General features: G+C 51.5%; 9 protein-coding genes across 9 annotated transcripts; 6 read left to right on the top strand and 3 right to left on the bottom strand.

The window, feature by feature from the left end:
* Positions 1–98: 98 nt before the first annotated feature.
* Positions 99–539, bottom strand: BDW47DRAFT_124826 (cytochrome P450; the record flags this gene model as incomplete). The annotated part of the gene is made up of 1 exon (XM_024816315.1): positions 99–539. One exon carries the CDS (start codon positions 537–539, stop codon positions 99–101), a length of 441 nt encoding a protein of 146 aa, XP_024673214.1.
* Positions 540–581: 42 nt separating this feature from the next.
* BDW47DRAFT_124825 (uncharacterized protein) lies at positions 582–1,672 on the top strand (the record flags this gene model as incomplete). Its single annotated transcript, XM_024816314.1, has 3 exons — positions 582–662; positions 735–857; positions 1,424–1,672. 3 exons carry the CDS (start codon positions 582–584, stop codon positions 1,670–1,672), a joined length of 453 nt encoding a protein of 150 aa, XP_024673213.1.
* A 441-nt stretch (positions 1,673–2,113) lies between these two features.
* hem13 (coproporphyrinogen oxidase) lies at positions 2,114–3,666 on the bottom strand. The gene is made up of 2 exons (XM_024818373.1): positions 3,300–3,666; positions 2,114–3,228 (listed from the first exon to the last, which is right to left on the bottom strand). The coding sequence occupies exons 1-2, from the start codon at positions 3,501–3,503 to the stop codon at positions 2,122–2,124; spliced, it is 1,311 nt and encodes a 436-aa protein (XP_024673212.1). The 5' UTR covers positions 3,504–3,666; the 3' UTR covers positions 2,114–2,121.
* Positions 3,667–4,147: 481 nt separating this feature from the next.
* On the top strand, positions 4,148–5,133 carry BDW47DRAFT_17204 (autophagy-related protein 8). Its single transcript, XM_024818372.1, has 3 exons — positions 4,148–4,548; positions 4,701–4,933; positions 4,987–5,133. Exons 1-3 carry the CDS (start codon positions 4,459–4,461, stop codon positions 5,018–5,020), a joined length of 357 nt encoding a protein of 118 aa, XP_024673211.1. The 5' UTR covers positions 4,148–4,458; the 3' UTR covers positions 5,021–5,133.
* A 487-nt stretch (positions 5,134–5,620) lies between these two features.
* BDW47DRAFT_17195 (putative mitochondrial GTP/GDP transporter Ggc1) lies at positions 5,621–7,373 on the top strand. The gene is made up of 6 exons (XM_024818371.1): positions 5,621–5,961; positions 6,024–6,103; positions 6,179–6,292; positions 6,351–6,484; positions 6,543–6,720; positions 6,778–7,373. The coding sequence occupies exons 1-6, from the start codon at positions 5,874–5,876 to the stop codon at positions 7,111–7,113; spliced, it is 930 nt and encodes a 309-aa protein (XP_024673210.1). The 5' UTR covers positions 5,621–5,873; the 3' UTR covers positions 7,114–7,373.
* Positions 7,374–7,757: 384 nt separating this feature from the next.
* Positions 7,758–8,167, top strand: BDW47DRAFT_124821 (uncharacterized protein; the record flags this gene model as incomplete). Its single annotated transcript, XM_024816313.1, has 2 exons — positions 7,758–7,780; positions 7,990–8,167. 2 exons carry the CDS (start codon positions 7,758–7,760, stop codon positions 8,165–8,167), a joined length of 201 nt encoding a protein of 66 aa, XP_024673209.1.
* Positions 8,168–8,478: 311 nt separating this feature from the next.
* Positions 8,479–10,859, bottom strand: hsp70 (molecular chaperone Hsp70). Its single transcript, XM_024812178.1, has one exon. The coding sequence runs from the start codon at positions 10,670–10,672 to the stop codon at positions 8,750–8,752; it is 1,923 nt and encodes a 640-aa protein (XP_024673208.1). The 5' UTR covers positions 10,673–10,859; the 3' UTR covers positions 8,479–8,749.
* Positions 10,860–12,111: 1,252 nt separating this feature from the next.
* On the top strand, positions 12,112–13,117 carry BDW47DRAFT_103831 (histone H2A.Z-specific chaperone CHZ1). Its single transcript, XM_024812177.1, has 3 exons — positions 12,112–12,493; positions 12,523–12,525; positions 12,672–13,117. Exons 1-3 carry the CDS (start codon positions 12,330–12,332, stop codon positions 12,877–12,879), a joined length of 375 nt encoding a protein of 124 aa, XP_024673207.1. The 5' UTR covers positions 12,112–12,329; the 3' UTR covers positions 12,880–13,117.
* Positions 13,118–13,311: 194 nt separating this feature from the next.
* BDW47DRAFT_103830 (SNARE domain- containing protein) lies at positions 13,312–14,794 on the top strand. Its single transcript, XM_024812176.1, has 4 exons — positions 13,312–13,622; positions 13,678–13,863; positions 13,916–14,009; positions 14,068–14,794. Exons 1-4 carry the CDS (start codon positions 13,612–13,614, stop codon positions 14,272–14,274), a joined length of 498 nt encoding a protein of 165 aa, XP_024673206.1. The 5' UTR covers positions 13,312–13,611; the 3' UTR covers positions 14,275–14,794.
* Positions 14,795–14,913: the final 119 nt, after the last annotated feature.

Raw genomic sequence — 14,913 nt, 5'->3', positions numbered from 1 at the left:
CAACGTTTGCTAGCATCGCCCCCACGTCTTTATCTGCTGCAGACCAGTCCCGCTTGATCGCCTCCTCGTATTGAAGGCCACGGCTTTTGAAGAATACATCACAAGGGGCCACACTGGCAAGAAACCCTAAGCTCTCCCGCTCGTATTTGTTCATCTTCCTTGGGGCATACGATGCCGTACGCCCAGAGACGGCGGGCGATCACGATGAACAGTGGGTTATACGCAACCTGTTGGCCCGAGCAGGCGCGTCGGCCGACGGAAAAGGCCGCTAGGGGGATGTCGGGGTTTGCGAGCCAGCGTTCCGGCCGAAATACCTCTGGATCCCCACCGACCTCGTGGCTCCTGCCGATGGACCAGTGGTGTGGAAGAATTATCGCGTCCCTGCATATGTGATAGCCCATGTATTCATCGTCAGCGGTGAGAACATGGGGATCTCCAAAGGGTGTAATGGGCTGCCAGCGGAGAATTTCATTGGTGAACGCGTGCACGTACGGTAGTTTCCCGACGTCCGCAAATCCGGATAGTCGGTTCGGTCCCATGACCAAGTCTAATATCTGCTGGACCCTGCGGACTGCATCAGGATGCTGAAGACTCACCGTCACGAAAATGCGGAGAGCAATGGCGGTTGTGATGCAAGTGCCCATGTTCAGTTCATCGACGACGTAGCATAGCTGGTCCCAAGAAAGAATGTTCGTTTGTCTCCTGTCGACCAGCTGACGGAGCTAATTCCACAGGCCGCTCTCGAGTGCGAGACCCATGTGCCGGGTAACCGTCTAGAGGAACCTCTGGAGATACCAGTCGCCCACTCTTCGCCATCGGCAGAGCCACTCGGGCAGACGCTGCAGGATTGGGACGATGTCCACTAGCAGATTAGCCAGCGTGAGCTCCCGAACCAGACAGTCGAGCAATTCACGGGCCCGCAGTGCTTCTGGCTCCTGTTGTGCACGTGCCTCTTCCCCTACGTCAAGGCGAACGCAAAGCTGGCTGCATAACGCTCGAATTGAGCTGGTGGATCATTGGACTGCAGCAGATTGACGATGGGCTCCTTGCTTTCCAGATCTTGGACGGCCTGATACGCATCCACAGCTTTGGACTTAAAGAACGCTGCCGTGACACGATAGAGGTGCTTCCAAGCTGGACCGTACTTTTGGAACCCTGGTTACAGGCCCTTGGGCATGCACCGATCGAGAAAGAAGAAACTTGGTCTGGAGTTGTTTATCGTGCCTCATGCGTCTAGCAGGTTTCACATGACTTCGTGGGTTCCCAGGTCGCCTGCATATATACAGACACCCACTCCTGAGACTGGTGGTGAAGAAGATTTCCCCCTCCCTTGCGCAGTCAAACCCAACAAATTTCTCTCTTCAAAAGGCAGCAACCAACGAATTGGCAAATAGGCGCTGACGACCCAACCAAAACATATTAGAATGTGCCCAGGATGAATCATGTCCGACGGGATCGGATCTGCCTCGTCTGCGGACCACTCGTGCAACTGTTCGTTTTTCTCTTCCTCGCCATCCTCCACCTCCTGCCTCCTATCAGCTCCTCGCAGGACCCCACCGCGGTGGTGGAGCATTACTCCCGTTATCAGAATGCCCTGGAAGCAGACATCGACTTGTTTCATCTGAGCTCGGTCTTCTGGCCGTTCTACGCCGTGGGGATCAACAACAGCTAGCCCGCATACCGGGCATTTCACCGACAATTCTCTCCCTCCAAATGGCATCTGCATGCACTTTCGCCCTCGCCCTGAGCCTGGTGGCCATCTTCTTCGTCGAAACCACCTACCGTCTCGGCCGGGATCCCGTCATCATGCAGCTGGCGAGCGACCTTGCGTGGTTTCTGTACAGCGATATCCCTGGCCCATTGGTCGTGGAATGCAAGTTTATCTTTTAGTGGACAAAATTGTTTCGGAGTATAACACTCGTCTTGATACAGTGCTAGTGTGATGATCTCATGTATCATCGCTTCGGAGACGATATATCTTGGATTACATACAGAAAGCATAGTCCACTGTGCTATAAGACGACACTTACAAACGATCCAGAACATATGATTGCATTATACATCGGGCAGCAAAATCCGGTGATGGTACAGAATAAAACACGATAGGCGGGGGAAATGCCTCTACACCCATTGCCTGGGATGTCTCAGCACGTCCATGAGCTCTTTTTCCCGCACCTTGTCTTCGCCCTGCTGCTCTTCTTCCTCTGTAGATGCTTCAGTCCGGGTCCCGGACACTGCATCCATGTAGGCCCAGCCGGCAGTCCGCGGCAAACTCATCAAGATACTCTCGATCCGAGCATTCGGCGTCCGCAGGCCGAAACTCGTGCCGCGGTCGTAGACCAGGTTGAACTCCACGTAGCGACCGCGCCGCAGCTGCTGCCATTCTTTCTCGGCGGGGGTGAACGGCATGTCCTTGCGGCGTTCGATGATGGGAACGTAGGAGGGGAGGAAAGAGGCGAGACCGTCGGAGACGAAGGAGAAGAGTGTCTCCTGTGGGTTTTGCGACGAGGTCGCGGAGGATTCTAAGAAGCTGGCGTCGAGGTCATCGAAGAAGATGCCGCCAACGCCGCGAGACTCTTTGCGGTGAGGCAGGTAGAAGTACTTGTCGCACCATGCTTTGAAGCGGGGATAGTAGGTGGCGTCGTGGCGGTCACAGGCGTCCTTGATGGTCTGGTGGAAGTGCTTTACATCTTCGGGGAAGAGGTAACTCGGGGTCAAATCCGTGCCGCCGCCGAACCACCAGTTCTTCTCCCCGTTGATAGGGTCCTTCGGGTCCGAGGTCTCGAAATACCGGTAGTTGAGGTGGACCGTCGGGGCCATGGGGTTATGCGGGTGCAGGACGAGTGAGAGTCCTGCCGCGAAGAAGCTGAGGGACTCTACATCTGCTCCGACGAATGACTTGTGATCGGCCCGCATCTTCTCGATGGCCGGCCGAGGCAGCTCCCCGTAGACGATCGACACATTGACACCAGCCTTCTCGAAAACGTTGCCATCCTGGAGAACGCAGGAGATTCCGCCGCCACCGTTTGGCCGGTTCCAGGTGTCCGAATGGAAGGATTTGCCGTCGATTCGGCTCAGTTCCTCCACGATCTTTTGCTGGTGTTCTTTGATCAATTTCTCCATGCGCAGACGCATGGGGGACGTTTCGCTGATTGTCGACTGCTTCTTCAAGGACTCATCGAGCTCCACGATGGACGGGGAGTCGAGCTCGGTCACTTCGCCAGTCATCTGCGTACATATAGTCTGAGCATCCATCACCCATCACCCAATCGAGATCCAATATGGGGAGGGGGGCTTACCATGGAGTATATCAAAGCGCCAATAAATGGGACCCCAACGGCTAATCGTAAGTATGGCCTCCACACGGTAAACGGCTCTGGTTTGGGCGGCTTTCCCTCTGTTGAATACTTTCGAAACGGAACTCGAGAACCAGTGCGACTCGTCCGTGGTGCAAGGTTCACGAGCGTCCTCCGCAGAGGCATATAAGGGCGAGGCACGGCCATCGCGGAAGGATCGGTAGGGAGTTGACGAACTCGCCGGGGATCAGGTGATGTTACGGAGGACAGTGGAATTGGGTGATCAGAAACATGCGGTCATGGAGAGAGCCCACGTTGGAAAGCCGAACGAAAGGCGAGAATTGGTGGATTGCCATGAGTATGGGGCCACCCGCGGCGCCGGATAACTGCCGGGATAAAATGTCATACCAGTCAAGGCCCTGTTTGTTTAGATTGCACTGTTTGCAACATTTGTTGATGCATCAAGTCACGTGATATGACCGACACCGGCTTCATATCAGCCTGTTTGCATGAGTCTGGCTACCCCTGCATTATACTCCCGAGAAAGGACGATGCAATTCTGTCACCATGTATTCCATTTGTCCATCATCATTCCTGTCCTGGCATGCCTTTTATGATGACGCTGTCCCGTTGCGCCTAGCTGCGGGTCCAAGTGGAGGCTGGAGACTAAGTATATCTGGACGGGCGGTATTGATCAGCCGATCTAGTCGGCTGGAACATGGTACGGGGGTCAGGGAGTCATCAAGAGGAGTCATCTCCTCTTACTCATAAGAATGGTAATTAAAATAAACCTTCCTAATGAAGTAAAGAAGGAGAAGAGAGAAACGCATACACTACTCTCTCCAGATTGGTTCAATGACCAGAGCACATGACCTGAGTCATTCACGTGTGGGGATCCCCTCACCGCCTCTCCCCGTGACCAAACCGCTGCCTTATCACTCATGACGCGGGGCTTCTAGTCAGTTGCCGTCACTCTCCTCATCTTTGGTCATCATCGTCCTTCTTCTTCCTCTTCTCCATCTACTTCCTCCCCTCCATCCACTTTTGACCCCCCCCTTCATCTCCGCTTCTTTCATCCATCAACCATCTTTTTTTTTGCTTGGGAAATCCCATCCTTATCTTTCCATCATATTTGGACTTTGTTCCTGTTGATTCCATCACTATGCGCTCCAAGTTCAAGGACGAGCACCCCTTCGAGAAGCGCAAGGCCGAGGCCGAACGCATTCGCCAGAAATACGCCGATCGCATCCCAGTACGCATCATCCCCATCTCCTGTAGAGCTCTATCGCTTTCTTTCCTTTTCATACATTGTTTGGGTGTCCGAAGCGCCGGACCTGGGCGCCTCCTTCACCGCCTCTTTCCTATAACCAGCCGTCACTAACCATGATCCTTCCGTTATTCTAGGTCATTTGCGAGAAAGTCGAAAAGTCCGACATCGCAACCATCGACAAGAAGAAGTACCTGGTCCCTGCCGATCTGACCGTGGGCCAGTTCGTCTATGTGATCCGCAAGCGTATCAAGCTGTCTCCCGAGAAGGCCATCTTCATCTTCGTCGACGAGGTCTTGCCCCCGACGGCCGCTCTGATGAGCAGCATCTACGAGGAACACAAGGATGAAGACGGATTTTTGTACATCACGTATGTTGTCGCCTGGTTTTACAGCCTCACGTCGAGACACTGACCGGATTTAGGTACTCCGGCGAGAACACCTTCGGGGACTGCTAAGCCCTGGTAGGCCTTTCCTTGATCGATGTAGTCAAATCCAGTATTGCGGCGTCTTTGGACGATCGAATGAAGATCGATTCGAGCAGGATGGGGCCATAAGGGCTGGTTAGACCTTGCGGCGACTTGGGTTCGAGTGTGGCAGGCGTTTTCTCGGGTGTTCCGTAATCTTCAATGTCTATCTTGGCGACGTTTCTCTTACTCTAATGGAACGAATGAATCAATTTGTTATCTGATTTTGAACTTGGAGGTAGACGCTATGGGAGACTGTTGCCTATATAGCCTGTAGATATCCGATTTGCTCCCTCCACAGGGGCAATGATCATCCCGGGGGAAACATTCAACTGGTCACTGTCAACTCATTAAATTCCAAACCAACCCGGCACTTCCGGAAACTCAACTACTGCAGTGAAGCAATAGTGATTGTGATTGATATACTTCGGGTCTTATCTGCTGATCTAATCAGGGACCCGTCTCCGCCTGAGGCCAGATCGGGTTTAGCGCGGCCTGTGCAGTTCCGAGTCGGCGCAGATTTCATTCTTGGATGGAAAGTTGACATGAGCGGATCTTTCTCTTCTTCCTCCTCGGTTGCCCGTTTTTTTTTTCTTCTTCTCTTCCTCTCCCACCGTCCTCCTCCCTCTCACCCTCTCTTTCTTTCTGGCTTGCTTTGCCAATTGTCCGGTTGGATTAGATCGATCTCTGTTTCTCAATCAAGTGAGCTAAAAAAAAAAAGAGAGGGAATAAAATAGAAGAAAAAAAAGAAAACAGTCACAGTTCATACTCCATTCACCAACCGTCAGAAACCGAACAACCTCTTGTTGAAGAAAAACAACAAACCGAATCACACTCAAACAAAATGTCCCCTGCTATTGTTCAAGCCGGCGCTGGCTCTGCCTCCAAGGATGTCAAGAAGGAATCCGCGGTCGCTCGCCTTCTGGGTTCGGGTATGAGAACCGGCCGAAATTCATGTGCTTTTCACACTGGTCGTTGCTAACCTGATTTGTAGGTTCCGCTGGTATCGCCGAATTGATGGTCTTCCATCCTGTTGATACCACCGCGAAGCGTTTGATGAGCAACCAGACTCGGGTAAGCTCCACAGTCATGGAGAAGCGGTGGCACCCCAGAGCACAGGCTAACTTTCTTCTTTTTCTTCCCTATCAGATCACCTCGGCTACCGAGTTCAAGCAGGTTGTTTTCAAGGAATACGCCACTGCTTCTGTAGGACAGAAGTTCACCTCTCTCTTCCCCGGTCTGGGTTACGCTGCTGGTTACAAGGTAGGTACCGGATGCGACACGCGCTTCCATCAAAGACGGCCCTAATAACGTGATCTAGGTGCTTCAACGGATCTACAAGTACGGTGGTCAGCCTTTCGCTCGCGACTACTTGGCCAAGCACTACGGGACCGAGTTTGACAATGCGTTTGGTAAGGGGACTGGCAAGGCTATCATGCACGCCACCGCTGGCAGGTTTGTTCTCCCCGTGGACAAAACATCGATCCCCTCATATACTGACAGTAGAATCTAGTTTGATCGGTATCGGAGAGATCGTCCTCCTGCCTCTGGATGTCTTGAAGATCAAGCGTCAGACTAACCCTGAGGCCTTCCGCGGCCGTGGTCTGTTCAAGATCGTTGCGGATGAGGGCTTCGGTCTCTACCGGGGAGCTGGCTGGACTGCTGCCCGTAACGCCCCCGGGTCCTTCGCGGTAGGCTGAAAATTCCCAATCCATGTAGTGCATTTTGATACTAACGGAGATATACAGCTCTTCGGTGGCTCCGCCTTCGCCAAGGAATACATCTACTCCCTGCAAGACTACAACGCCGCCAGCTGGTCCCAGAACTTCGTCGCCTCGGTGTGCGGTGCCAGCGCCTCCCTGATCGTTTCCGCTCCTCTGGATGTGATCAAGACCCGTATCCAAAACCGCAACTTTGAGAACCCCGAATCTGGATTCCGCATCCTGTCGAACATGGTGAAGAACGAGGGCGCCGGCAGCTTCTTCAAGGGTCTGACGCCCAAGCTTCTGATGACCGGACCTAAGCTCGTTTTCAGCTTCTGGCTGGCTCAGACGTTGATTCCTGCCTTTGGCCAGGTTGTATAAAAACATAATTACCAAAAAAGGAAAAACAAAAAAAAAAAAAAGGCACATAAAAAGGAACAACCCCACAGCGGGATTTTGGAAGCACGGGACGATATACATTTGCCAGCTCGGAAATTCCCTCTATCACACGGTTTTTATTTCTTTCTGTTTGACCACGGCTTCTGGCGAATGTGATAGAGCAAGCTTGCTGTTGAGTCATTTTGTATTTTCATAGATAAGATTTTTGCTTCGGAAGTTATGGGTATGGGACAGGACTAGAATACAATCCACTCTCTAATTATCATACCTTTATAGGCTTGTAAGCATACATAGAATAATCCCTCATACAGAGTACTCGAGATGCGTAGCGCATTAATTACCGCAAGGAACATAATCACTCACTGACTCTTAGGCACATGTGAGACGTCTTCCGATAGAAACCCTATCACCACGTGACCATACCAAGACCGACTTATCGTGTCCTGACATCGGAGTCGCACCCACGGAGCTTGCTTCTTCCAGTACCAACTGGCTCGACCTTTACAACAACTGCGGATTGATAACTCGTCGCTGGTTAGGCATTAATCGCTGGGTATACATACACAGATACCCCTCATCTGCAAGAATACCATACTCTGTGTCTACTGCGCAAGTCACTCACCACCATGCCTGTCTACCTACTATCCAGGTACGTTTGTTCCTCCCCTCTCTTTCTCTCTCTCTCTCTCTCTCTCTCTCTCTCTTCCCCCCTCTCTCTCTCTCTCTCTCTCTCTCTCTCTCTCTCTCTCTCGCGCACCCTAGTACACCTCCCAATCGAATAAATAACCATCCCCCAAACCCAAACCCACCCACCTCTAAAAAGAAACACAGCCGCTAACAATGCTTCGATGACGATAGACTAGGAGACCCTCTCTTCGCATTCACAATCGGCGCCTCAGCCGCCCTCCTCCGCATCCAGCGCGACCAGCGCGAAAAGAACCCCGATCGGGCGGCCCAGATCGGCATGGGGAGTGTGCTCGGCGATGGGGGGAGGAGGTTGCAGAGGTGGTGGAGGGGGGATTTTGTGGGGTTATAATCTTTTTTTTTTATCTTCTTATTTCTTTGTTCTTGATTTGTGATTTTTGTTGAAATTTTGGTTCTTGGTTTTGGGTTGTATGTGTATGAGTATGGGTATGAGTATGTGTATTATCTGGTTCAATTGATTGAGTGATGATTTGGATTGTTGCTTTATTATGTATGTGGGTGGGATTCGGCGATGATATTGAGCCTTCAAGAGGATGGATGGTTTTATCATGGTTTGGGAGACAATGCATAGATTTGTTTAGTCTACCTACGATGGAGGGAGCTACTCAGGCTACGATTGAGGTACAGATACAGATAAAGTAATAAGTAACGTGAATATTCCTGTATTGTTATACGGAACTTTTCCCTCCCAACCTTCTGCTCAGTATTGCAGAGTATCATGCATAACAACGTGAAACTATGCAGTCACGCAAAAATAGAAAAAAGAATAGCAATCCCATAATATCGTGAAACCATCAAGAAAGTACAGCAGAAACCATGAAAAAAAAGAATAAAAAAGAAACACCATTAGGGCCGACCGATCAGCCAAGACTAACTAAGAAGGTTGAAGAAAAGAAGAGAAGGGTCAAGACATTTAGTCAAGCTCCTCAGGGCGCTCCTCGACCTCGTCAGCAGTACGGGTGGAGCCACCGGGGGCAGCACCGCCGGGGGCGGCACCCTCGGGAGCGGCACCACCGTAGGCAGCGGAGATGATGGGGTTGGCAACACCCTCGAGCTCCTTCTGCTGGTCCTCGTACTCCTCCTTGGTGGCGGTCTGGTTGGCGTCGAGCCAGCCGATGACCTCGGAGACCTTCTCCTCGACCTTCTTCTTGTCGTCGTCGTTGATCTGCAGCTTGCCCTCGTTGATGGTGTTCTTGAGGGAGTAGGCGTACGACTCGAGGCCGTTCTTGGCCTGGATACGGGAAGCCTCGGCCTCATCCTCGGCCTTGTACTTCTCGGCCTCGGCAAGCATGCGCTCGATGTCCTCCTTGGACAGACGGCCCTTGTCGTTGGTGATGGTGATCTTGTTGGTCTTACCGGTGCCCTTCTCGACAGCGGAGACGTTCATGATACCGTTGGCATCGACGTCGAAGGTGACCTCGATCTGGGGGACACCACGGGGGGCCGGGGGGATGCCGGTCAGCTCGAACTTGCCGAGCAGGTTGTTGTCCTTGGTGCGGGCACGCTCACCCTCGTACACCTGGATCAACACACCGGGCTGGTTGTCGGAGTAGGTGGAGAAGGTCTCGGACTTCTTGGTGGGGATGGTGGTGTTACGCTTGATCAGCGCGGTCATGACACCACCAGCGGTCTCGATACCGAGGGACAGCGGGGCGACATCGAGCAGCAGGATCTCGTTGGTCGACTTGGACGAGGTGTCACCGGACAGGATGGCAGCCTGGACGGCAGCACCGTAGGCGACGGCCTCATCGGGGTTGATGGACTTGTTGGGGTCCTTGTTGAAGAAGTCGGAGACGAGACGCTGGATGCGGGGGATACGGGTGGAACCACCGACCAGGACGATCTCGTGGACGGAGGACTTGTCGACCTTGGCGTCACGGAGGACACGCTCGACGGGCTCCATGGTGCCACGGAAGAGGTCCTGGCACAGCTCCTCGAAACGGGCACGGGTGATGGAGGTGTAGAAGTCGATACCCTCGAAGAGGGAGTCGATCTCGATGGAGGTCTGAGCGGCCGAGGACAGAGTACGCTTAGCACGCTCGCAAGCAGTGCGCAGACGACGCAGAGCACGGGCGTTGGTGGTCAGGTCCTTCTTGTGCTTGCGCTTGAACTCGTTGACGAAGTGGTTGACCAGACGGTTGTCGAAGTCCTCACCACCCAAGTGAGTGTCACCGGCGGTGGACTTGACCTCGAAGATACCCTCCTCGATGGTCAGGAGGGACACATCGAAGGTACCACCACCCAGATCGAAGATCAGGACGTTGCGCTCACCCTCGGTCTTCTTGTCCAGACCGTAGGCGATGGCGGCAGCGGTGGGCTCGTTGATGATACGGAGGACGTTCAGACCGGCGATGAGACCGGCGTCCTTGGTAGCCTGACGCTGGGAGTCGTTGAAGTAGGCGGGGACGGTGATGACAGCGTTGTTGACGGTGCCACCGAGGTAGGCCTCGGCAACCTCACGCATCTTCACCAGGATCATGGAGGAGATCTCTTCGGGGGTGAACTGCTTCTGCTCGCCCTTGAACTCAACCTCGATGACGGGCTTGCCGGCCTTCTCGATGATCTTGAAGGGCCAGTGCTTCATATCAGCCTGGACCTCAGCGTCGCCATACCGACGGCCGATGAGACGCTTGGCATCGAAGACAGTGTGGTGGGGGTTCATGGCGACCTGGTTCTTGGCGGCATCACCGATCAAACGCTCGGTGTCGGTGAAGGCCACGAACGAGGGGGTAGTGCGGTTACCCTGGTCGTTGGCAATGATTTCAATGCGGTCATCACGGAACACACCCACACAGGAGTAGGTGGTACCCAGATCAATACCGACAGCGGGGGCCATTGTGAATGTGAGGTGGGGGGGTATTAGGAGGAGAGGGATTGAAGGAAATTCGTGAGGAAGTAGTGTACAATAAGACAAGAAAAATCTCCCTTCAGATGATGGAAAGAGGAGAAGTACACAAGAGAGGAGTGAGGAGAGTGAGGAAAGAGAAAAAAAAGTAGGTAGAGAATTTGTGCGAGAGGTTTGGTAGATATAGTAGAGGGCGGTGAGCTGCGAAATCGAGCGAAGCTTCTAGCAAGAGCACAGCTTGTAGGTGTATCCATTGGGTTCGATGACCTTCCACCTGGGTCGGATTGCCCCGCTTACCGTTTCGGTCTTGCTGGTCTTTCTGGGTCTTTCTGGGTATTACGAGTACCTACGATACCAGTTGAATATTCTTTCTGCCCCTTTCTTTTGTCACTTTTTGTTTCTTTCTTCTACTTTCTAGCTTTATTTTATTTTCCTTCATTGAATTTGACAATAATATCATGATCGTAATTTTCGGGGTGACAGTTCTTCTACATTATTCTATTCTCAACGGAAGAGATAGGTATAGTGGTGGGGTAATGAATGATGTAAGAGCCTCAGGTTTTTCTTTGCTGCCCGGACAACAGAATGGATACTGTGCTGAGTACTCCGTACTCAATACGGTAATCTACTGTATAGTGTCCAGTCCTGTCGTCACCATGACCCATCCAATTTGCCGCTTTCCATGGATGGAGCAATAATCAGTGGGACTGAACTAGAACGACATCATCACTCGAAACATCTCAATGATTCGGCCGTATTCGATTGCTATGAAGTCACCTTCTTCAGTTTTCTTTCATAGTGATCCACTGACATGGTAGATAACTATGACTCAGGGATTGTTGAAGCCCTATTACTGTCTACTATTTACTGAACAAGTGGGTATTTTCTGTCTTCTCGAACCGTCGAATTTTTATTATCATTAGAGTACAACTAAGGAATCTTTGTCTAAGCCTTGTCTGAGTATCGACTTGGTGCAATTGATTGGTCGTTGTGCAATGAATTGTCGTAGCGGTACATTACCTACCTACCTACCTACCTAAGGTAGGTACCTAAGCATCTAAGTCTTATTCAATCAGGCTCAAGCTACTTCACAGCCTTATAGACTGAGACTGATCTTGACAGATATAAGTTACTGACTGGTTGTTATGTTGTTTCTCTTACCTAAAGAGTAATCTATACTGGGTACCTACCTACATGCCTGAAACTGATCCATAGAAGAGCCCAATCTTGTCCAGATCTGCATAGTAACCATCTCTACCTTACTGCCAGTCAATCCAAAGTCATATGCCCTGTAGAAGAAGTCAAATCCTCAGCATCTGCTGTGGCAGACTGATCCGGTAGGATGTTTATTATGATTCTGAACCCGATCCAAGTCCCAACAAGGGCTAGATCCGTCACGGGATGATCGATCGCCTGGTCCAGCCAATCAGCAGAGGGAAGTCACGAGTGATTCTTCTTCTCCCCTTGCGACGCATCTCTCAGTCACTGAGCAACTACCTACTTTCCCTCCACTCTAACAAGTCCTCTTCTTGACCTTGATCGTATCTGAAAGCAGCCTCTGGATTCTTGCTGCAAGTGACTTTATATTCTGCTCCCTTCCACCAGTTTCTACCCTGATCTACTCGCTCTCAATTCCCGCCACTACACAATGGGTGACAACAACATGGGCGCGACCCTGGGCGACCAACCCTCTGGCAATGCCCCTGGTGCACTTGACAAGGGCAAGGGCAAGTCCGTCGAGGACCCCACCTCCCATGAAATGAGCGTCGATGAGGACGACAGCGAGAGCGAACCCGAGGCCGAAGAAATTGTGAGTCCGCGCGTGGGAAACAAGGGAAACATGACCAGGCCAATTTGTGACTAACGGTGTCAATTTTCTTTCTTTGCGATTATTTAGGTTGAAGGTACGTCTATATCTTTTCTTCTGCTCGCTTTTCCTTTTTCCTTTCCCTCCCAGACTAGGTACAGCCGCTGACTCCTTCTGATCAATAGATGAAGACGAAGATGACGGAGGCAACCTCGAGCCCATCTCCTCTGAGAATATCATCAGCGGAGGCCGACGGACGCGCGGAAAGACCATTGATTTCCAGGAAGCGGCCGAGAAGCTCAAGGCGGACGAGATGAGCGATGATGACGACGACGACGAGGACTTCGTCGCTAACGACGACAATGACGATGGAAACAAGATGCGCGATTAAATGCGGCAACTTTACGAAACTATCAAGGACATGACTTGGGAATGGGGAATGCGAAGGGAAAACTGAATGGCCGGCGCAGGGTTTCTTAGGGGGTCTTTTATTGTTCCAGACCGATCTTACTTTCCTCCGATTGAAATCTCACCGGACAGCATGAGGCTATGAATGCATAATGATTAATTCGCCCTTTTTTTTTCTTCTAATTGGTGTGATTGATCGTCTTTAGTAGTTGGCACTGTTGTGCTATATATCGGTGTGATATATCGGTGAAGGATTCGGTCGTATATCTGTAGCCCCTCTTGGGCAAATCCGCCCCAGGTACCAAAGAATCTAAAATTAACTTGACCAAGACGAATCAACATCTCTTTCCTGCGTTATCTATCCTACAATGTAGCATGTACGACATAATGACAATAAACCATAGCCACATAGCACGTGACCTCGACCGCCTTGGCTACGTGTTAGTAAGAGTCAGCTTGAACAACGCGGAGTAGCTGGACGTATGGGGTTCGTCGCCGCAACCAGATCTCAATTACAATAATAGCTCTACTTTCCCTCCTTTACTCTTTCATTTGCAGGCACCTTTCTTGTAGGGAGAAGAGCGACCGTCATCCTTTATTTCGAGCTCTTACTCCCGCCCGCGATGCGCCCTGACTAGGCTACTACTTATCTTCGATACGCTTCTTCCCCTTTGTCGACTGTTTGGTCCGCTTGGAATCTAGCTTACGACCCGTCATGGCATCACGGTTGGTTTTCATTTTATTTAGCATTACACGCGCATAGGCTGACGACTTCTGCTAGATTCCCACGCCAGCGCGATCCCCGAGCCGCCCCTTCGCTCTTCGACTCCTACGGTGGCGATTCCCGGCCAGCGAGCAAGTCGCCTGGTCGTGTAGGCGGATACGGCTATGGCGGATACCCCGGTGCGAGCGATGGGTCGATGAATGGGACGCCTGGTGGATATCGGTCCGCGACGCCGGACAAAAAGTGAGTTGAGGCAACGTGCGGGTTGTCGAAGTTGAAGCTGACAACGCTTAAGGGGCCATTACTCTGATGCCGTCCTCTCGCATTTGGAATCTCAGAATGACGCCGAGGTCGAAGGGATTACTGCCAAAGTGAAGATGCTCAAAGATGCATGTTCTACTCTTTCACTGCGATGTTATATGCTTCTCACCGCTAACGACATGCTAGTTATCCGTCGCCATCGGGGACGAAATCCGCGATAGCTCCAGCCTGGCTGAGACGCTGAATAACGCCTTTGATAATACCCGTGTTCGTGTTCGGGGGAACATGAACCGTATGCTCCGTATGGCGGAACGGACCGGAGTGGGCTGGCGTGTGTGGCTGCTCTTCTTTCTGGCAGTCTTCCTGATCTTCTTCTACGTTTGGTTGTTCTGAACGGGTTGACTACTAGAAGCCCTGGCCGGTTCTCTAGGCCTAATAACCTCACTTGAACACATTACCCCGACACAGCTGCGGATATATGCCTGCAGACGTGGACTCCTAATTCCGCCGCAACTACAAGTCATAATACCTACAATCCCGTCGCGTTCACATCATCCGGCAGTTTATTGGAATGTACAGCACCTCCACTGTACCGCATGAACATGTCTCTCCCTCGTTCAAGCGTCGTCGTCGATCACCACACCACATGACCTGTCGTGATTCCACGCGCCGCCTTCACTCTACATAATACTTACCATCTATCGATGCATCTTTTGGTGTTTGTGTAAGCCCGTCTGCAAAGCGTGGCTTGATCTTTGGTTTTTTTAGTACATTGTACATTCTACTGTATATATTACTCTGAGAAAAGTAACGTTTTACTCACTGTCCTTCTGATATTTTGCACGGTTTGTGTCTTAGCAGCTCAGCTCTGATATATATAGTGCATAGAGCTATGGTTCTTAGAAACATGAAACCTGTCCCACTTTAATTTGACCTAGTTATAGTCTCAGCTGAGTGAAAGTATCAAGCTCAAAGTAGTCGTAATTAATTGATATAAGTAGTAGTAGAAACCATTTAACTCCCCCTGACAAC

The sequence above is a fragment of the Aspergillus candidus genome (genome assembly GCF_002847045.1).
Source record: "Aspergillus candidus strain CBS 102.13 unplaced genomic scaffold BDW47scaffold_15, whole genome shotgun sequence".
Classification (NCBI taxonomy): domain Eukaryota; kingdom Fungi; phylum Ascomycota; class Eurotiomycetes; order Eurotiales; family Aspergillaceae; genus Aspergillus; species Aspergillus candidus.
The sequence above is the reverse complement of the archived record's forward strand: the minus strand, read 5'-3'. Positions and strand labels throughout refer to the sequence as shown.